The following is a 22,007-nucleotide window of genomic DNA, read 5'->3' on the forward strand; positions in this document are numbered from 1 at the left end:
GACATGGGCTACAAACAGAAGGTATGGGTACAGATGCATAGTCATTTTGGCTGGAACAAAAAGATGTCTAAACGTGTAACCTGAGCTGTTATCTAGAAATGTTCCATTCTCAGAACCTTCTTCTGTGTATAGTAAATGTGTGTTTAATAAGGTGAATTGTGATTATTACTATACTAATCCTATCACTGTTACTATTCTATAATTAGGATGTAGCATATTAAATTGATGAAAATTCAAATCTGCTACAGAATAATATATTGCACAGAAAGGAAATGGGGTAAATTAGTTGGAGCGTGGAAGCCCAGAGTATGTTACTAATAATATCCCCTCTCCCTTTTTCTTCAGGGGAGAGAAAAATTTTCACATATTTTACTATATTTATGCTGGTCTTTATCACCAAAAGAAACTTTCTGAGTTCAGACTTCCTGAGGAAAAGCCTCCTAGGTAAGTGTCAGGGATTTTAGTTGCTAATTTTTTTATTGTATTTTTCTTCCATTACCATTTAGTCCAGGGGTCTCCAACCCCTGGACTGCAGATCAGTACTGGTCTGTACCCTGTTAGGAACTGGGCCTTGAGGGAAGCTCACCTGGACTCTGCCTCCTGTCTCCACCCCCAACCCAATGCCTCTTCCCACCCCTGTCCCTGGGAAAACCAGTCCCTGACGCCCAAAATGTTGGGGACCGCTGAAGTCCCTTTATATCCCTCTCTCCACCACAATCACCACACTGTTGTCCATGAGTCCTGTTTTCTTTTTGCTCAATTCCTCCATCCCCTATCCACTTCCCCCTCTTAGCTGTCAGACTGCTCTCTATCTATGAGTCTGTCCCTATTTTGCTTGTTAGTTCAGTTTGTTTATTGGATTCCACATATGAGTAAAATCATATGGTATTTGTCTTTCTCTGACTGGCCCATTTCACTTAGCATAATGTTCTCCAGGTCTATACATAACTAGCAGTTGACAAAACTTGGAACGCAATGGAGCTGTTTTCCTAACTGGACATTTACAGTCTTTTTAGCTGAAATATTCAGGATGAGATGGCAGGGACTACATCTCACCATTTGCATTTTCTAGAATATTCAAAACTCAACTTCAGCCATTTTACTCAGCCACATATACCATTATTCCACCGCAGTGCTAGGGAATGCCCTTGCAAAGAAGGAGCCCAATGATGCCCTGGTATTTGGGGTGCCATTTGCCAAGTCCATGCTCATTCTGTTTGGCTATCCTTCATATAGGTACATAGCTGATGAGACTGGAAAGGTGATGCATGACATAACTTCCAAGGAGTCTTACAGACGACAATTTGAAGCAATTCACCATTGTTTCAGGATTATAGGCTTCACTGACAAGGTAAGCAATTGTCAGAAGAGAAAGAAACTCAAGTGTAATATTCTTAGATCAATGTGAGTGAAGACATGAATGTTCTTACTTGGGGCAGAATAATCGCTTTTCAGATGCCACATTGGTCATGTTACAAGGCGTTGCTACTCAAAGTGTGACCCGAGGACCAGAAACATTGTCATCACCTGAGAGCTTGTTAGAAATGGAGACTCTCAGGTCCAATCAAGAACAACTGAATCAGAATTTGCACTTTAACAAGATATGCAGGTGAATATTAAAGTAGGACTGTTGTAAGTGCCATGTGCCTATAAATTGTTGTCATTTTTACTCATTTCCTACAACTGTGATATCAAATGTCAAAATAATACTGCCCTTTTCTGAGTTGGGTTTGCTAGAACCACTACAGTGGATTGTGTAATCAGAGTACAAGAATATGTAGGTTACACCCAAGCCACAGAAATATATTTATGCAAGTAGTTCCTTGAGCACGAAGATGAGTTAATTTAAACCTTTCAACCTGCAGTCACTTCCTTCTCCATGGTACACAGTTGTAGCACATTATTAACTATAGCTCTAAGTCCTGTACTCCTCTTATCATACTAGATACAGGCTGTCTCTATTAAATATATGCTAGGGGTGTCAGAAAATATTTATAACCCTGGGTTCTCAAATATTATTCTGTGATACATTTATGTCATAGTTTCTGGGCTTCATGCCATCAATTTTGCAAAATATACAGATTCTTTTGCTTTTCCAACAAAGGAAGTGAATGATTAGGAAGTAGGTGAGCATGTTAAATCTTAAGGGATTAGATGACAAGACACTTGAGTTACCCTGGGACAGCCACTCTGGATAAAGGATTGCTTCTATAATCCAATGAGTTTTGCCTGCCCTTCCCTCCCCAGCATCGTTGATTTTAGTCATAATAATAACCTTCTTTCTAGCCAGCTGTTAATGTTCTCTGTCAGCCTCCCACAGACGTTAAACTGACAGACAGTGGAAAATCCCAAAGGTCAGATAAAAATAGAACTATATTTCCCTTGGCTCCTTAGAGGAAAGCTATTAAACAGGTTCTGGCCTTGTTAAAGGACCTTTATGGTTATTGCTTTATAAAGCTAGTTGTTATCAAAGATGCAGGGTAGAGATGGCAGTAGAGCCATTTAAAGTCCTAGGCCATACCAAAGTGTTTAGGGCACACTTCCTTAAAAGGGTACAGGAACAATAGAGAAGTCAGCCATAGGGTTAATAATATTTTGCTTTCAATGTATACAGTGATGGTGATGGTATAAAATAGAAAGGTAGAGCGCCATTGCCAGCTTCTGTGGGAAAGGCAAGGTTGCCGGAAAGGCTCTGTAGCTGGAGATGAGGCAAGAGAAAATGAACAAGGTGAGGAGAGTGGAAAAGCCTTCCTAGGCTGGCTGTGGGAGGAAAGAAGAGACATCTGATGAAGAAATATTGAGGAAGAAGAAATCCCACAGATGGACATACTACTGATTGAACTCCATCATGTTTGTCTATGGGTGATGATTTTGACCTGAACAGAAGAGTCGATATAGGTTCCTAGGCCAGAAAGAAAAAACTTAACTAACCCAAGAGTGGGACTAAAGGAGTCAAGTGGAATATACTGTGGAAAGGTAGCAAAGGGAGCCTCCTGAGGCTGAGAGCTCATTAATTCAGTAAACTGATATTCCTTCTCCAGTTCCCCTCTCAGAGGAAGGAGATGACTAACTTCAGACATCCGCGTAGTGTTTGAACAACAAAGTTTTTGCCAAAGGTCATAGATAGTTTTCCTCTTTAAAAGAGGACATGTGTTAGCATTGTGCAGAAGAGGATATTGCCAGAGGAGCAATAAAGTGAAAACCATCATTTCCTTTGGGGACGATCACCCAATGGAGAAATGCCTGGGAGCCTTATTTTGGGAGGTTTCATGATTTGTACTATCATACATGATGTGTGTGTATGTGTTTTAATTAGAAGAAATACACTTTTTTTCCCAAGAATACTGAGAGTTTTAGATAACCTCTTGAAATAACTAGATATTGGAATGACAGATATAGAACTCACTGCTGTCTCTTACCCTCTGGGATCTGCCTCCCTGGGAAGTTGCTCACTGGTTGCGTTCTGCAAACCTTACACTGTATTGATCAAGGCAATGAGGTGCTGTCATGTTATATCCAGGCTAGTCTCAGAAAACTAATTTGGTAGATGCTCCTCTTAGCCACTCTTAAGTTGTGTGATTAAAACAGTGATTCTTGATGTCAGAAAGATGACATCTTGCTTTTGATTTAGAAGTTTACAGAACAATAGTTATCCATAGTAAGAGCTTTGTTTAAAATCCTCATATGTCTTTGTAGCATTATCAGGTATCCAGCAGATGTCACTATTACAGTCTGTGCTCAGTTTTTTGGCCTGACTGAGTAATGTTTACAGGAAGGCTCAATTTAGGGACAATTCCTTATCAATGGTCTAATGACAGTTTCTATTAGTTTGCTGCTATGTGTGGTATTAGATCAAGTTCCCCACCAGAGTATTTTCAGTGAAGTACTTTCCTCTATCGATATACATAAGATGCAGAAATTTCCTGGCTATATATTTCATTGTCTCACCTACAGAAATGCAAATGTTTAAGTAAATAAACATACTTTATTTTTTGCCTTTAATACTACTTATGTATTCAACTTCATTATAAAAATAGGACTTAAGATCATCTGAATTGTCTTTATAACACTTCTGACACCAAATATGTGCAATTCCCCCCACACACACACCAATGAATTCTCCCACATTAATTTGAGTCTGACACTGCGTACCAGGAATCAGCATCAGACCACACAGGTTAGAGGTTTAGTCCCACAAGACTACCCTCACTTCAAACTCCAATCACAAGTCCCAGAGTTTTTCTACTTCTGTCTGACTGGCTACAGATTGGGGGTTCCCAAGACCCCCTTCTAGGGTTCAATAATTTGCTAGAAGCACTCACAGAACTCAGGAAATTTTACTATTACTATTATTATTATAAAGAGTACAACTCAGAAAAAGCCAAATGGAAAAGATGCATAGAGCAGGGTATTGGGAGAGGGGGCACCACTTCCTCTCATCACTTTCCTGTGTTCACTAACCCAGAAGTGCTCTGAACCTTAGTAGTTAGAGATTTTAATGGAAGTTCTATTATGTGGCATGACTGATTAAATCTTTGCCTGTCTATGATTTTTCTTTCTTTCTTTCTTTCTTTTTCTTGTTTTAAGTATATTTTATTGATTAGGTTGTTACAGTTGTCTCAATTTATTTTCCCTTTGCTCTCCTCTACCCAGCACCCCACTTCCCTCCAGCAATTCCACCCACCTTTAGTTCATGTCCATAGGTCGTGCATGTAAGTTCTTTGGCTTCACCCTTTCATGTACTATTGTTAAATTCCCCCTGTCTATTTTGTATCTACCAGTTATGCTTCTTAATCCCTGCACCATTTCCCCTTTTCTCCCCTTTCCCCCTCCCAGCTGCTATCCCTCCAAATGATCCCCATACCTATGATCCTGTTCCTATTCTGGTTATTTGCTTAGTTTGTTTTTGTTTTTTTTTAGGTTCTGTTGTTAATAGTTGTGAGTTTATTGTCATTTTAATGTTCATAGTTTTTATCTTTTTCTTAAATAAGTCCCTTTAATATTTCATGCAATAATGGCTTTGTGATGATGAATTCCTTTAGCTTTACCTTGTCTGGGAAGCACTTTATCTGCTCTTCCATTCTAAATGATAGCTTTGCTGGGTAGAGTTATCTTGGATGTAGATCCTTGCTTTTCATCATTTTGAAAACTTATTGCCAGTGCCTTCTTGTCTGCAAAGTTCTTTTGAGAAATCAGCTGACAGTCTTATGGAAATCCCTTCGTAGGTAACTCTTCTTTTCTCTTGCTGCTTTTAAGATCCTCTCTTTATCTTTAACTTTTGGCATTTTGATTATGATGTGTTTTGGTGTGGTCCTCTTTGGATTTAGCTTGTTTGGGACTCTCTGTGCTTCCTGGACTTGTATGTCTATTTCCTCCACCAAATTTTGGGGCGTTTTCCTTCATTATTTTTCACCTAAGCTTTCAATTTCTTGCTCATCCTCTTCTCCTTCTGACACCCCTATGGTTTGGATATTGGCATGTTTAAAGTTGTCCCAGAGGTTCCTAAGCCTCTCCTCATTTTTTTTCAATTCTTATTTCTTCATTCTGTACTGGTTGATTGTTTATTTCTTCCTTATGTTCCAAATTATCGATTTGAGCCCCAATTTCTTTCCCTTCACCATTGGTTTCATGTGGATTTTCCTTCATTTCACTTAGCATAGCCTTCACTTCTTCCCTTCTGTGTTTGCTGTACTGAAGCATATCTGTCAAGTCTGTGAGCATTTTTATCACAAGTGTTTTAAACTCTACATCTGTTAAGTTGGCTATCTCCTCATCGCTTAGTTCTCCCACCGGAACCTTGATCTGCTCCCTCTTTTGGGTCATAATTCTCTGTCTCCTCATCCTGACAGCTTTCTGTGTTTGCCTCTGCATCTTAGGTAGAGCTGTCACACCTGTTACATGGTAAGGGGCGGAGCCTTATGTATTCATCAGTGACCCATTTCACCACATTGTGGTGCTGTGGGGCGGGAAAGGCCTGAGAGGGAACAGTGCTGCCTGGTCGGCCCCCTTTTCAAGTACTTCTCCTGCTTCCTGTAGCCTGTTGATGATTAAGTCAGTCTCCAGCCCTTCTCCCTACCCTGGATGTCCACGGTTTGGCTAAAAGTTGTCACCTTTTAATCACAGGGTTGGTTTCTCTGGAAACAAGTTTCCACCTTCCAAGAGTCACAACATTAGGAAAGACTCAGGTGTGGTTGAAAGGGGCTTATTGTAAATAACCAAGGACACTCCTCTCCTTTCTATCACTCAGAAAAATTCCAAGGGTTTTCAAAGCTCTTGTGCCCAAAATCAGTATGAAGACCAAATACTATATATTTCTTATTGTAATAAATATCACAGATAATTTTTATTGAGTCCTTCATATTTCCTGGCCTCATTCATAACTATATGCTCTATCATTTAAGTTCAAAATGTTCTAGTGAATCATTAATGAATGCCCTGACAACTGTTTCATAAGAGTTATATTCAAAAGAAGTTATGGAAACATCTCTCCTATTTTGAAGAAATAACCATACCCGAACTTGAAAGCTGGTATTAGGGAGATTGGATAAAAGTGGCATAAAGAACAAAGAACATCAGGTCTCTCATATATAAGCATTCCGAGGTAAGAGGTTCAGGTTGCAGAACAACTCCATTTCATGCAGTCATTGGTCTCAAGCTGAGTTGCTGTGAGTTCCCACCAGCAGCAAAAGAAAGCAAGGCAGAGGCATGCTGGCTTCCATGAGACCAGGCCCAGAAGTGGCCCACATCATTCCACTTGCTCCTTTGTTAAGAATTCTCCCTAGCTGGGTGGCTCAGTCAATTAGAATGTCATTCCATGCACCAAAAGATTGTGGGTTCAATTCCCGGTCAGGGCACATACCTAGTTTTGGGTTTGAGCCCAGGTCAGGGCATGCATGAGAGGCAACCAATAGATTTCACTCTCTCTCTGCACCCGCCTACTCTGTTCTTTCTCTAAAATAAGTAAACATATCCTCAGGTGAAGATTTTTTAAAAAGAATTTAATTAAATGGGCATACCTAACTGCAAGGGAGGTTGAGAAATTTGTGTGCCCAGGAAAGGGGAAGGATGGACTTTGGGGACAACTAGCAGTTCCCACCACGGTGCTAATGCTTCATTGGTTTCATTGGTAATCATTTTCAAACATGGTTCTTGGTATCTTTTTCAGGAGGTGCACTCAGTGCACAGAATTTTGGCTGGGATTTTGAATATTGGAAATATTGAGTTTGCAGCTATTTCTTCTCAACATCAAACGGATAAAAGTGAGGTGCCCAATGCTGAAGCTTTGAAAAATGGTAATTATGTGATGCCTGTGTGCTGCATTGCCAGAGTACATCTTTCTTTCACTTTGGTAATTTTTTTAAAACTCTTTAAAATATAGTGCAGCTGTTGCTGGTTCTTTTGCTGCCTCTGAGTGTTTTCACTAATCAGTATTTCCCAAAGGATGTCTTGTAGAACATCAGTATTCTTTCCATGAGCTGCAAAAAGTGTTCTGCAGAAAAGAATTCCATGTCTGTTAACTTTAGGCATGGTTCTCAACACTGGCAGCTTTGGAAAATCATCTACAAGTTTCTGAAAATAATACAAGAGGTTGGACCCCACTCTGAATCCATGGAATCAACATCTGCAGGGGAGAGAGCAGGCATCTAATTGTTTTTAGTTTTATAACTAACAATGATGATACAAGGGATGAGAATCCTGAGTATAACATCCTCATTTAAGTCACATTAACACCTTTTGTGTTAAAATGCAGCACTTTTTATGGCTTTTAATATACTAATTAGTGTTGTGACTCTCTAAGAGGAGATTACAATTTCCAGAAATTGCTTCAATTTACTTGCTGAAAGATATTTCCTCCCGCTTTTTAAAATTTAACACCTCCGAAAAGCTTTCAGAACAGTTTGGGAGATACCTTGTCAGCCTGGATGCTTCTTGGGGTTAGGGACCTGGCTTATCTTTGACTTTGAAGTGCCAAGGATAGAGCCTGCCACATAGTAGATGTTGAATAAATGCTGGCTGGCTGAATGAACGGATGGGTAGATCCATTCTCCAGTGTCATCCTTATCCTTTGTTCCAGCTGCCTCTGTTCTCTGCATCAGCCCTGAAGAGCTCCAGGAGGCCCTCACTTCACACTGCGTGGTCACCCGAGGAGAAACCATCATCCGTGCCAACACTGTGGACAGGGCCGCGGATGTCCGAGATGCCATGTCCAAAGCCCTGTATGGGAGGCTCTTCAGCTGGATTGTAAATCGCATCAATACACTCCTGCAGCCAGACAAAAACATATGGCAAGTTCCCCAGGGAGCAGACGCCTCAGAAGAGCTGTCATCAACCCTGGTGTCTCAGTGTTTGCAAGAGGAAGCATTTGGTCTTCCATTGGGTTTTCTTTAGCAAAGTTCCTAGGCCTTCTGCTTTTAAAAATGCATTGATGATGGGAAAAAAATACAATAAAGATTAAATTTTTTAAAAAAGGACCAAAAGAATGCACTGGGATCTAGGAGAGCTGAAGTGGTTATACCAGAAAGGCAGATGATTGACAGAGCCAGTACAGTGTAGGGATTGAGAGAACAGGCTTGGCCTGGAGCTGGACAAACAGGATTTGCATCCAAGTTCTATAGCTTAACTGGCTGTACAATCTAAGTGATGGTTTTCTCATCTGTAAAATCAGGATGATAATATTCTCCTCGTAGTGTTGTTATAGAATCAACTGAGACATGTCATGAAAAGTTTTACAGCACAGTCTCCTACATGATTACCACTACTGCCTCTTTTGTGTGTGGGGAGGTGGAAGCATGAATGAGCAGCAGCTCCAGCCCATTCAGAGTGGTTCCTCTTTAATCTCTTTCTACATGGAGCTTCTGAGTAAAACTTGAAATGATTCTCCCACGTTAGGAAGAAAGTTGGAAATACTGTGGAAAGACTAAAGGAGCAAATGGTTTAAGTCAGACACGACTCTTTCTCCCTTAGAGGCAGCAGGATGAGGCTTTGCACGAGTGGGCACACGACCTGATAAATACATGCACACAGATATCCTCACTGTACTCTGAGATGAATGTCTCCTTCTCTAAAAGTTTTGTCTTCTCTCTCACACAGTAGTGCAGATGATGGTATGAATGTGGGGATATTGGATATTTTTGGATTTGAGAACTTTCGGAGAAATTCGTTTGAGCAGCTCTGCATAAACATCGCCAATGAGCAAATCCAGTACTATTTCAATCAGCACGTCTTTGCTCTTGAGCAGGTAATAGTGAACTCTGAAGTCACTAAACCTGATGGGGGAGGGTGTCTCCAAGCTGCCCACAACTTGAGGCAGACAACCTGTTAGGCTTACAGGTAAAAGGCTCTAAAAAAAAAAAAAAAAAACTACTGGTGAGGTAGTCCTGTCAAAATAAATCAATGGCCTAAATGTAATCTGATAAAAAAAAACAGAGGTCTTGATTTTTGCACAAGGTACATTTCCTCCCTTGAGTGGAGCTGGTGCCAAGCCAATTGTTTAAATGCGGCTTCCAAATGGTTTCATGTGTCTTGCCCCAAATGCTGGATTTCCTTCTACTATACTTAACTAAAAATATCTCCGATCATGCCCCAAATGACAGGATGATCTTGATTGAGTTCAAGACACAGGTACTTATACTTAACTCACAGACTGGCCGTCCCCCTCCCCCACCTCCTGCTGACCAGATCCTATAGGAAGTGGATGGGTGTCTCTGGGGAAGAGTAAGATATGTTTTCTGAAGTGGAAGTTTTTCCCCTGTGAGTTTAATGGTAAATAAAACAGGGTGTGACGCTAGTTGGGCCCTTCTCCTCCACCCCAACCGCAAGACTCTTCTGTATGAAGTAGTTGCAATAACGAAACATTCTGACCTAGGCCCTTGTTTTAATGCAGAAGTGACAATACACAAACGATAATGCCGGTATTGGGCTTAACACCAGAGCTGGATAAATCCAACTGCACTCCTCTCCCCACCCACCTGGCACAAAACTAAGCCTTGTTTCAGTCCAGGTTCCATTTATTTATTTCCCAGGGAAATCTGGAGATTTTTAGTTTTTTGGTCCCAGATGATTCCCTTGCAGAATTCTTTGTGGAAGATAGAAGTCTGCTTTTTCCCTCGTTTAAGACATACTTGTCATCAAAATAAGATTTTTTTCAGCTTCTCTTCTTTCCTACATCAGTTTCTACATTTTCAGTTGCCAAATCATTGTTTGGGAGACCGAGAGCCATCCCTTCTTTTGCCATCTTTAGCTGCCTGCTGCAGGCCACCTGTAGGTCAGGCTTACACCCAAAGCTTTAACAGCACTATATGTAGAAGAATCCTTTAGTAACAGAAGACACACCCCCTTTTACCACATATGTTCAATGTTGCCAGGCAGAAAGTTCATGCCGAAACAGCCTAGTGGTCCCTAGGCCAGTTTGGGGCTAGAGAGATATACATTCTGCTTTCCTCCAGATGGAATATCAGAACGAGGGCATTGACGCTATGCCTGTGGTGTATGAGGACAACCGGCCACTCCTGGATATGCTCCTTCAGAAACCCCTGGGACTACTTGCGCTTTTGGATGAGGAAAGTCGGTTTCCCCAGGCAACTGATCAGACCCTGGTTGGTAGGTACCGTTTGGTAAGGCATACATGCCCAGAAGAGAACTTGGCTCATGTCATCAAATGAGTGTGGTTTAATGGATCTGTCCTGTGAATTTTGACCGCCTGGTGGGTTGTAAAAGTATAGATCCTGCTTTTATTGAATTGAAATGTTCAGCAAATGTCCTGGGAGAATTTGTACCTTAAAGTAATTCTCCCAAACCCTTTTCGCTATCCTATTTCTGCAAGCAGAAACACCATTCTTCTATGTCCACATCATTTTTATACCTTCTTCTCTCTGTATTCCATAACCAATACTTGCTTCCCCTCCGTTTCTTACCCTGCTCTCATACCTTCATCTAGACCACCCCTCCACTTCTAGCCCAAATCTGTGTAGAAGCCCCTTCTTGTCTCCTGGTTTCCAGGTTCATATTCTTCCCCTCTATCCTGGACATTCTAGCTAATTTCATTTGTTTAAAGCCGCCTTTCCATTAGGCTACTGTTCTCTATGAGCTGGCAATAAAACACCTCCTCCTTACATTAAAGGCCTTCTTACCCCTCACCTCCTCCCTCTTCTCCTTAGATCTTCAGTGTCGCACTCACATGATCCTGTCTCTCACTAGAGTGTGAGATGCTTGAGGCAACAAAGCTCTAATCCTTGCATCCCACCCCATTCCTCACACAGAGAGGGCACCATTCCTCACACAGAGGGGGCCGTCAACCAGAACAACAGCAACATTGATTGTTGAGGGAGAACAGAAAGTCTCAAGCCTTTTCCCCAGAAGGAGAATTGATCTGTGGGAGAGATTCACTTCTAGGAGTCGAGATTGTCACCCTCATTGGTTTTCTTTTATCTATAAAACTGTCACAAATTGCCAGGATGAGTCATTTGTCTTCCATGGGCTATCTTCACGGTTCTGCAGCTAACTGGCGGGACTTCTGCTATCATCAGTGTCCGTGCTAGGAATTCTTAGAGCAGAACGTGAGATCGTAGAGTGCAGCCTGACACTGATGACAGCATGGGACAACTAGACGAGTATTCTAGTGTCCATGCCCGTTTTCCTGGGGAATCTGTCTCCACCATGTACATATGATGGTAATATTGGGCCTCCCTGAAATCCCTTATCCTAGGTCACTCAGGGCTCAAGAAGCATGTTTTTGTTTGAAGGAGCAAACAATTCACGTTGTAACTTTTAAACATGAACATCTACAGATAAATTTGAAGATAACCTACGATGCAAATATTTCTGGAGGCCCAAGGGAGTGGAGCTGTGCTTCGGCATTCATCACTATGCTGGAAAGGTGAGAGGAGCATAAACTATTAATCCTGAATTGGACAAGGGAAACGTGTCTGGATTACCCTGTCTGTGCCACTCGTGAAATTGCCTGCAGATTCCTCTCTCCTTTTAATGCTTCTTGAACACCTAATCATAACGCGTGAACTTTCTCAGTGGTGCTGGGCACAGAAAGTTGCCCCTGGCAAGCAAGCAATTTCTCACTGGGGTGGCCGGTTGAGCTGCCATCTGCTCCTCACCTGAGGTTTGGCCTGGAAGTGACAGCTCTTCAGAGGGAAAACATGTCATAGTTTTTGCGGTGTTCAGCAGTGAATGCTCACATTCAAAAGTCATTTGGAGTTGTGTAGGTAACAGAGGAGGGTTAATATAATATCTCAGCGGGGTTCAATGTTTAACACTTTAAATATATGTCTACAGGGCACCCAAAATGTCTAGATTAAAAGGAAAAAAAACATTTTTTTCACTTCATCATCAGATGTTAAGCTTTTACAACATTTACTGAAATTCATACTTTCATTTATTTCTCAGTCTCAGTTTCAAGTTCCTAAAGTAGATTAGTGATTGAGTCAGGAAATCCTCTAGTCCCATCAAAAACTCATTGATCAAATTTTTCTCAAAGGAGTTAATTGGTTCTGGTGGGGTCTGCTGAGACCCTGGGTCCAGAAAATAGGTAGGAGTTCAGTAAATTTCATTTTGGATTATTCTGTTGATTTGAGATTTATTGAAATTATTTTTCAAATTCATATCCTGACATTGAAATAAATTTTGCCTGAGCAAAGTTTTGTTGAAAGGTAATCTAATGCAAGTGAAAGGGCAGATAAATTTTCTCTTCTTCTCTTTTCTGTTCTTTTGACTGGTCTAATAATTAACAGGAGAAAGTATATTTAGTTATGTATGCACAGGGTCCCAGAAGCATAGGAGACCCAAAGGGCAGCTGGGCAGCTGCAGCTTGTATAACATCCTGAGCTAAGGAAAGGAGTATGGGTCTGGGGATCTGAAGGGAAGAAGGGTCATTCAGAGGAAGGCAGAGATGTTTGGGAAACAAGTTTGTGCTGTTAGGCAGATAAGTTTCTTAGATAAAAATCTAGCTATCTTCCTGGTACAGGCCCCCTTCTAATGTAAATTTAGTCAGTTTAAAGGGGAGATAAAAAACTTTTTCTGATTCTTCTAGGTTTTGATTGCTTTTAGCTCAAAATAATCTTTATGCCAGAGTGGCATATTTTGGGGGTGACTATTCTGAACCCCTTCACAGGTAAAGGGGATTGTTTTTCTCTCCACATAGTACATGATGATACCTATTTTGGATCTTCAGGAGAAAGTGCAATCCAAATTTTGCCCTTAAATATTTCATTTACTTTTGCATTGATGTCTGCTTATTAGTATCCTCCAAGCCTGAGATCCCCACATCTGCCCTGATCCTCACTCCCCCATCTTCTTCCTGCCTCCCATTCCTTTCCTCTTCTCACACCTCTCTTTCCTTCTCTCTCTCTTTTTACACCCATTTCTTACCCACCCCTTTCCTTCCCTTTTTCTGCCCCTTCTTTCTTCATTTTAAGGGGGAAAAAAAAGGATTCTTTTCTTTCTGGGTTGTGTCCTTTCCTGAAATTACTTGCCACCAACACTTACTTCTCTGGAGTGTTCATTAGAATTTCTCTGACCTGAATCCCCTCTTCCTGAGAACTGGAAACTGCTCAGCAATCACTCAGGTGCCGTGAGTAGTGCCTTGGGTTATGAGCACGGCACCCAGTTGCCTGGGTTTGGATGCCTGACCACCAGTTGTGAAATATGTGACCATGGGCATGTTATTCAGCCTCTCTCCCAGCCTCTGTTTGCCCACCAATAAAATGGAGATAACAATAGTGTTTACCTCATAGGATGGGTGCTTCACATACAGTGAGTACCCAGTATGTTTTCATAATTATTCTGATGTGATATAACTTTGATTTGACTCTTCAAAGAGCAACTGAACAAGAAGTCAAGATAAACTGACCTGTCAAAAATTACAAAATTTCCTCTTATCTGGTGGTCTTGGTACAGGGTGGAGAAAGACCATCCCCAGAATTCTTCACAGCTGTGGTTTGGGGCCTGGGGAATGTGACTCAGTGGAGTGCAGCCATTTTTCCTAAGAGGTGCTTTGCATATCTATGGCAGGTAGCTAGTGTCTTAGTTATGCAAATGGACATGGCTTTCCAAGACACCAAGGAGATAGAAAGGGTTTTGGCCTTAGAATGGTGATGAAAGAGCATATAGGGCCTGTGCAAGGTTCTGCTAATGGCCAGAACCAGTCACCACACCCACTGAATCACAGGCCACAGTCAGGGATTTAAAAATAAGGCAGTAGCCATTAAGAAGTGGAAAGCCATGTGGTTTGAAAGGACGCACAGAGAAAGAAAGCCATGCGGTCTGAGGAAAGGAAGGAGCAGCTATGCAGTTCATAGGGATAATTCAGCCATGCAGCCTAGGCTAGTAAAAAAGCAAGCATGCTGCTGCTTTGATTGTGCTGACTTCAGTGGACTCCAAAGCCGCCAAGGACTCTGCCTTGCAGACCTGGGCTTTTGGACTTTTGGATCTCAGGACATGCGGAAAAGATTCTGTTTAAACATGGACTTCACCATGATCCAGTGCAACATGGCGCATGTTTTCCTGGATGATTATAAGGAGGCTGATGACATCATACCCCAGATCCTGAAGGAGAGAGCTGATAGATAAGGGATGGGGAACTTCTGGGGATGTTTTTGATTTATAGCATTTTGGGAAACAAAGGAAGTGCTGGGTCCTGTGGGAGAACAGGGCTCTGAGCTGAGTGCTCACTGTCCTCCCCAGGTTGGAATATTGTAAATAAAGACCTGTTTTCCTCAACACTAGTTGTTAGGTTTTACACAAAGGCGCCATGTGAAAACCCCCTTTTGCTGGGAAACAGTCTGGATTTAAAAGCATGGCTGTGTCAAGATAAATTCTATACAGATGTCAATTAATGACTGACCTCAGACAACTTGCCATTGTCACTGGTGATGGACGGTATTGGCTAACTTGCAATTTGCTGTTCATGTTGCAGGTATCCTATGATGCTTCTGGGGTTCTTGAGAAAAACAGAGACACTCTCCCTGCTGATGTGGTTGTAGTCCTGAGAACGTCAGGAAACAAGCTTCTTCAGCAACTCTTCTCAATCCCTTTAACTAAAACAGGTACTTGTAGCTGCCCCTGGCAGCCCTGCAACTGATGCTCCCACCAGCTCTGCTGGGGTTTTCCAGTCAGTGTCTAAACACTGCCAGGGCTGCAGTACTAACAGTTTGAACTTAAGGGGGGGGGGGGGGGGGGTTAAGGTCTATCTGACTAAGTTCAAGAAAAAGAAAGTGATTGTTTCTTTTGCAAGGTAATTGCACAGCATCAGTACAGGCAGTATGTATTGTACGTCTGTACACTCACACGTGCTTTCCCTAACATCAGTTCTCAGACTTCTCACTTTCTCTGCCTGCCTCTTTTCATTCTTCCATTTATACAACCATATGTTGTTAATTCATGCTAAGCACTCTAAGGTGGTCTCAGTTTACCTAGAATTATTAGGAAGACTATTTCTATTCACGTGTGATTACAAGTGAAGGCAGTATAGCGAATCTAAGTCATTCGATCATGAGTTTCTCCAAGGTTAACGAGTTCAGTTCAACCCCCCCCCCCCCCCCCGTCATTGATCTCACCCCACTGCTCTCCTAACCAGCTTGGAACAACAGGTCTGTCACTGGCCTACATACCCAGTCTATGCCTACTCACAGCCAACTTATATTTAGTTGCTGAGTCAGGTCTCATGCCAGGAAGCAGGAAGCTAGGGCCAAAGAATGGAACTTTCTGATCTTTGCTGTTTCACTAAATGGGCTCTAATTGGGTCAAGCTTCTTTGACTTATCTAGGATTCTGCTGCTTTTAGCTGGGCAGCAGACCCAGATCTTCCCACAGCGCTCCTCTCAAGGGCTTTACGTTTTTGAACCTCTGTCTGCAAACAGCTATGGGTATGCTTTTAAGTAAGGAAGGGGAGAAGCCTCTCTATTATTGTTCATAATTTCCTCTTCTTTCCTTCCCACATCTCTCTTGGAATCATTGGCACCCCTGCCTAGCATGAGACCACTGCATGTTAAAAAAGAGTGGCTGCCAGGTATGATTTTTAGCAACATGCTGAAAAGCTTGGTTAAGAAAAAAGCTGCAATCTACAATCTTTGCTTTATCTTAACTTAGAAGGGAAATGGAAAGCAAGTTCTTAACTTCATCCAAACATGCTCCTCCACACAGAAATAGTGGGATGCCCTCCAGAAGGCTGTCCTCCAGCTTCCTCTTCAGACCTCTCTTGGGCACAGCCAGGAGTTGATTCATTATAGACTTCCAGAGAGTGGGCAGGTGTGGGCAGGGCTCGTGCTTCCTCACTGGACACCAAGGCATAGTCTCATCCCATGACTCCGTGCGGAGACGAAGATAAGATATCACATTATGAATAGGAGGTGTACTCTTTAAAATAAAATATATTCTAGTGACTTGTGAGCTGGCATTAACGCTCTCCCATAAATATAAATAACGATTTGTCAAATCTGTTCACAGCTTCGTCATTTCCAATTTTTCAACCTTTGGTAAAATAAAAACAAATGCTCGGTCTAGGCCACTAGGTGGCACTATGTAAGAAGTCAGACTGCCTTCTGTGCCCTTATCACCTAAAAGTGGGAAGGAATAGGAACAAAGACAGAGCCTGTGCTTATTTTTTTGTTTTTCTCTGAAAGAGCTTTCCTCCTGTCTTTTAATTCTTTCTGAATCTTGCCTTGAAACTGCACTCCCCAGCAACTGGAGAAAACAAAAGTGAAAAGTAAATCTAGAAACAAAAGTGCCTCCCTGAGAAGCTTCTTTGTATTCCTGAGTTGTATATTATGCATAATAATTTCTTTTGAAATCCTAAGCTTTATTTTCTCTAGATTTTGAGTATAAGTAAGAAGACACGAACACACATCAAAACTAATAAGCATGATTCTGTTTTCTTTTTCTGAAATTATTCATGTAAAAATGCCTTTGAACAATAACAATAAAGCTGTTAGAGAACAGTTTCTAATAGCAAAGCACTGTTTAGACAGCAAAGGCAAATATAGAGATAAAGACAATACAGCTTTGCCCAAAAGAAACTGAAATTTTCTTTTACCTTTACTCTCTGCCTAAAATTGGATAGCAATTTTTCTCCTGACAATATTTGCTTTCAAAACTCAGTTTTAAGGAGATTGTACATCCTTTGTTGAAGGTCAGAATATTAATTAAGCTTCTAAATTTTAAAACATCCACATTATATATATATATATATTTGGTTTTATTATATTGCAGGTTTTGGACGTGGGAAAACCTTCATGGACAGAAATAGGTTATGTTACTTTTGCTGAAATTGCAAATACTTATTTAAGGCACGTGCCCCTTACGAAGGGAGATGTGACTGTACCTCTCAGTGTTCCAGCTGGAAGCAAGACTCCACACATCCTGGCACTTTGGAAAAGAATATGCTAATATTTTCAGTGCATGAGAAAATGTTTCTTGGTTACCTTTATTTTTATTTATCCTGCTTCAAACCCTTAAATACTTGAATGGAAGCAGTAGTTCAGTGAGCATAAATATTATGGGCAATTCCTTCACAAACTTCTTTTAGGGGATGAACTATGGAGAGGAAGGAAAAGCTTGAAGTTGGGAACACTTAGAGGCTGTTAGACCCAAACTTAAAAAAGAGGTCCAGCATCGGACTCCTCAGTTTTGAGAGGAGAGGTCCCTGTGGGATGTTGGCAGTGCTCTGGGTCCCGGTCTTGGTGGTAGTTCCATGGATGTTTGCTTTATAATATTTATTATGCTGTACATTTATGTTTTGTACACATCTCTGTACATGCATTTATTTCAATAATGCTTTCCCCCCAAAATATAGACAAGATACCTTAGAATGTAAAAAAAAAAAAAAAAAAAAAACTTAATTTCTTTATCTAAGGTTTCCTGTCCAGTTATATTGCAGTTTACTGGTAGCTAGACAGTTGCCGTCCTTTGCTTTCAAACACAGGCATCAGAGAACCTCCAGCTGTCATTCCTGTCCTTTAAAATCAGCTTCCTCTCTGGGCTGCTGGGCAGGTAACAATCCTTTTATTAGTGGATCTCAAACAGAAATACTAGTGCTCAGTTTAATCTCTTGTCAAGGTTGAGGGAGTTAACCTCTGTGTGTGTTTGTGTAAAACCATACTATAAAGTCAGACAGAGTGATGCTATCGGCATTTTCCTGTATCCTGTTCACATTGCACATCCCTAAACACTAAAAAGGTTAAAAAACAGAACATGAGATCATGAGGCCCAAGTCGTCAGCTTCTCCCAGGTTTCTGCAGCCCCCTTACTGGCAGCTGCTTCTGCAGGCTCACAGCTGCACCTGGGTGGGGGCGAGGCCTCTGCCTGAGGGGCACACCCTCATGCCAAGGTCTTCAGTGTTGACTGGGTAAGTGGAGGCAGCTGCAGCCAATATGGGCTCTCTCTGTTCCTCTCTCGTACAACCACTTTTTGGCCTGCAGATGGGCCCCTTCAGATGTGTTGAAATGTTCTTTGTAATTCTTCCTATTGATAGGAAATTCTCTGAAGATTTCATGTGTGGAAATTTGATGTGGCAGCAACACTGCTTTTTAACCCTTCAGCTGGAACTTTACAAACTGAGTGATCTAGGTAGAAAAACATTAAAAAGAAAGATGTTATAACAAGGTTTCATGGCATATTTTCCTGTTTGGGGAATGTTCCACTTGCTACTAGTAAATTAAAGAAAAGTTCAAAGGCTCAGAGGCGGAAAGAGAAGAGGAGGTTTCCAAGAGAACTTGAAAAACCCATTTCTGTCTTTGAATCATGAATCCTGACTTCCAAATACTAGTTTGGGGCTTTAAAGGCTTTAGAAACTTGGGAGAAACAAGAAGAAATAAGAGTGGTCCTAGAAGGAACATTGTCCAAGCCTGAAAGTCTGGTTTTGCATCAGAATCTGGAACTGAGTTTTGTTTCCATTGGCTCCTTTTGTCCGAGGGCACTCAGGTCTCTCCCTTGGAATTTGATTTACAGTGAAATCAACACTAAAGTCTCTCAATCTTGACTTCCATGAGCTCCCTTTTTTATTTGGATGTGTGTGGGGGGCAAGATGAACCCCTGTATTGTATCTGCAAAGCACTGTAATACCTTCACTTGCTGTTGATGGTCTCTTCCTGATTCTGTCACTTCCCAAATTAAATCTGTTAAGCTCTTAAGAGGAAGCCATTTAGTAACTATCTCTTAGAGTTTTTATTTTCCATTTATGGCTGCTCCTCCATCCTGACAATTCAGCAAATGAGTTTAGCAGGATGAGCTGACCCTGAATGACTAAGTTCCAGGGTCACAGTTATGGACAGTGCTGCACTCTTCCAGAAATGGAGGCTGTGATGAGCCAACACTGTCAGGGAGGCCTGGTGAATCAGTTCCTCCTCATACAGAGGCCCACTTCATTCTTTTTAACTGGGTAGTGTATCTCAGTCAATAGATAATTATATATTTATCATCTTTCTAGATATGGTGCTCTGCATAGGTGATTTCTACAAGAAATAAAAGAAAATCACAGCCAGAATAGTAAAAAGAAAAAGAAAAAAAAAGTAAATTCTTAACAGGCATATAATTCAATAAATGGGAGCAATATAAGCATGGTGTCAATACAAGTAAAAACGGAAGAAAAATTCATGGAAATACCATGTGTTGGCACGGGAAAGAGTTCTTTTAACTAAGAAAGGCTTCTCAGAAGAGATTTTGTTGTTTGTTTGTTTTTTTTAATAGGAGGCTAGGGGGAAAGATGGGACAACTAAGAGAACAACAATTTTTAAAAAACGAAGAAAAAATAAAATGAAAAATAGGAGGCTAGAGAAAATGGATCAGTCTGGGAGTAACGAAGCATTCTACAGGGTCCACAGCACTGGAAAGGCAAGGGAGGTGAAAGGGGAATGATTAAGTGTCTAGGATGGCAGGAAAGGACTCGGAATGAAGGGAGGGAAGCAAGATGGGAAAATGATGGTGAGCTGCTGAGTGGAGAGTGGGTTCCAGATGCTGATCTGAAATCTGTGGGATATCCGGGTGGGCTCCTGAAGAGAACGGCTTCCGAGTGAGAAAGGAAAACTTGAGCAGGATTGTTAAAACTGACTAGAGAGAACCAGGTTGTCCCCAGGGAGTCTGTGTGGAACTGTGTGTGACTAGGTGCTCAACAATTACTTTTACATTCTATGTTTAGATCTAGCATTTATTTTGAGTTAATTTTTTGCAGAAGATGCAAAGTTGAGATTCATTTTTTCATGAGCATGTCCAGTTTTTCCAAAGCCATTTATTGAAATGGCTATCCTGTCTCCATTGTCTTGCTTTTACACTTGTCAAAAACCAATTAATTATATTTGTGGGTCTGTTTTATTGATCTGTGAGTCTAACTCTTCACCAATACCACGCTCCTTTGACTCTTGTAGCCTTTATAGTACACCTTAAAGACAGGTAGTGTGATTCCTCCAACTATATCCTTCTTTTTCAAAATTGTTTTGGCTATTCCAGTTCCTAAGCTTAAAATCTTTAAAAACAGCTTTTCTATAACTATATATTTAAGAAAACCTGCTGAGATTTTGACTGGAATTGCATGAAGTATATAGATCAATTTGGGAAGAATTGACACATCGACTGTTTTGAGTCTTTTAATTTATGAACATAGTATGTCTATTTGTTTGGATCTTTTAAAATTTAATCAGCATTTTGTTTTCAGCATGCAGATCCTGTACATGTTTTGTTAGATTTACACCTAAGTATTTTAATATTTGGAACTGGCATACTTTTTTTAATTTGAATTTTCAGTTGTTCAGTGCTAATACTGTATATAGAAATACCACTAGTTTTTGTGGCATGGGCTTGCAAAACTCATTTTTTAGTTCTAGGAGTTGTATTTTTATAATTCCTTGGGATTTTCTACATAGACAGTCATGTTGTCTGTAAATAAGAATCCTTTTTTCTTTCCAGGCTTATGCCTGCTCTTTTTCTTGTGTTATTTGACTGGCTGGGACTTCCAAGATAGTGTTAAATAGAAGTGGTAAGAGGAGACATCCTGCTTTGTTCCTGCATTTGATCTTTCACCATTAAGAATGATGCTAGTTATAGGTTGTACATAGGCGCCCTTGCACTTGCTATTTCTTCTATCTGGAACAGTTTTTCCCTAAGACATCCCCATAACTAGACTCTTCACTTCCTTTATATTTTCTCTCAAAATCTACTCCTCCTGTCTACCTTAGTAGATGTCTCCTCTCAATATTTTATATCACTATTTCCTATTTTATTTTTCTCCTTAGCACATATCATTACCTTATATACTATATACACTTGTTTATCTTATCTATTGTCTATCTTCTTCCACTATAATGTAAATTCCAAGATGGCAGAGATTTTTGTCTGTTTTCTTCCATTACCATATCCTCAAAGTTTTGAAAAATACCTGCCATGTAAGAGACACATAATATATACTTGCTGAGTAAATAGATGGTTGATCCAAATCCATCCATCCACCTGCATCTGTTCCCATTTTCTGTCTTCCTTCTGATCTAACTAACTGAACTATCTCTGCTCTTATTGCAAACCAGTTGTGCACTTGACCTCTGCCTTCCTTCCCCTCTTACCTTCACAAGGACTTTAATTCTGTGATTATTCTTCCTCTCTTCTGCATCATCTATTTATTCCTCTTAATGTGATCCTTCTCATCAACATAGTATCTTTCATCTTTTTGACTCCTTGTTATGTGTTGAATAGCTTAACAGCTAAGCTGCAGTTTTTCCAAAAAATGTAAATCTGATTGAGCTTAAAGCCTCCAAAGGCTTTTTGTCACACCTAGAATGAAATCTAAACTCCTTTCTTTGTCTAAAAACTCTCATGTGATCTGTCCCTGACTGCCTCTGTCCCATCTCCTTGAACTCTAGCCCTCACTCTCTGTCTTCATTCTGCTCCTCAGATATTTCAAGCCTTTTCTTGGCTATGCACCAGCTGCTCACTCTTCTTAGAACACGCTTTCCCCAGGTCTTTACAGTTCTATCTATATCTTGTAACCTGGAAGTCAGCTTAAGTCTTACTGCCAAAGAG

General features: G+C 40.9%; 1 protein-coding gene across 1 annotated transcript in view; it reads left to right on the forward strand.

The window, feature by feature from the left end:
• MYO3B (myosin IIIB) overlaps window positions 1-22,007 on the forward strand; it is a 437,546-nt gene that overhangs the window by 168,654 nt on the left and 246,885 nt on the right. Inside the window, exons 14-21 of the mRNA XM_090280660.1 lie at window positions 346-444; window positions 1,237-1,351; window positions 7,166-7,292; window positions 8,075-8,285; window positions 9,091-9,238; window positions 10,446-10,599; window positions 11,787-11,875; window positions 14,924-15,053. Coding sequence (XP_090136786.1) covers window positions 346-444; window positions 1,237-1,351; window positions 7,166-7,292; window positions 8,075-8,285; window positions 9,091-9,238; window positions 10,446-10,599; window positions 11,787-11,875; window positions 14,924-15,053 — 1,073 coding nt within the window. The remainder of the gene's footprint in view (window positions 1-345; window positions 445-1,236; window positions 1,352-7,165; window positions 7,293-8,074; window positions 8,286-9,090; window positions 9,239-10,445; window positions 10,600-11,786; window positions 11,876-14,923; window positions 15,054-22,007) is intronic.

Source organism: Furipterus horrens, unplaced genomic scaffold (assembly GCF_987537825.1).
Source record: "Furipterus horrens unplaced genomic scaffold, mFurHor1.1.pri manual_scaffold_1, whole genome shotgun sequence".
Taxonomy (NCBI): domain Eukaryota; kingdom Metazoa; phylum Chordata; class Mammalia; order Chiroptera; family Furipteridae; genus Furipterus; species Furipterus horrens.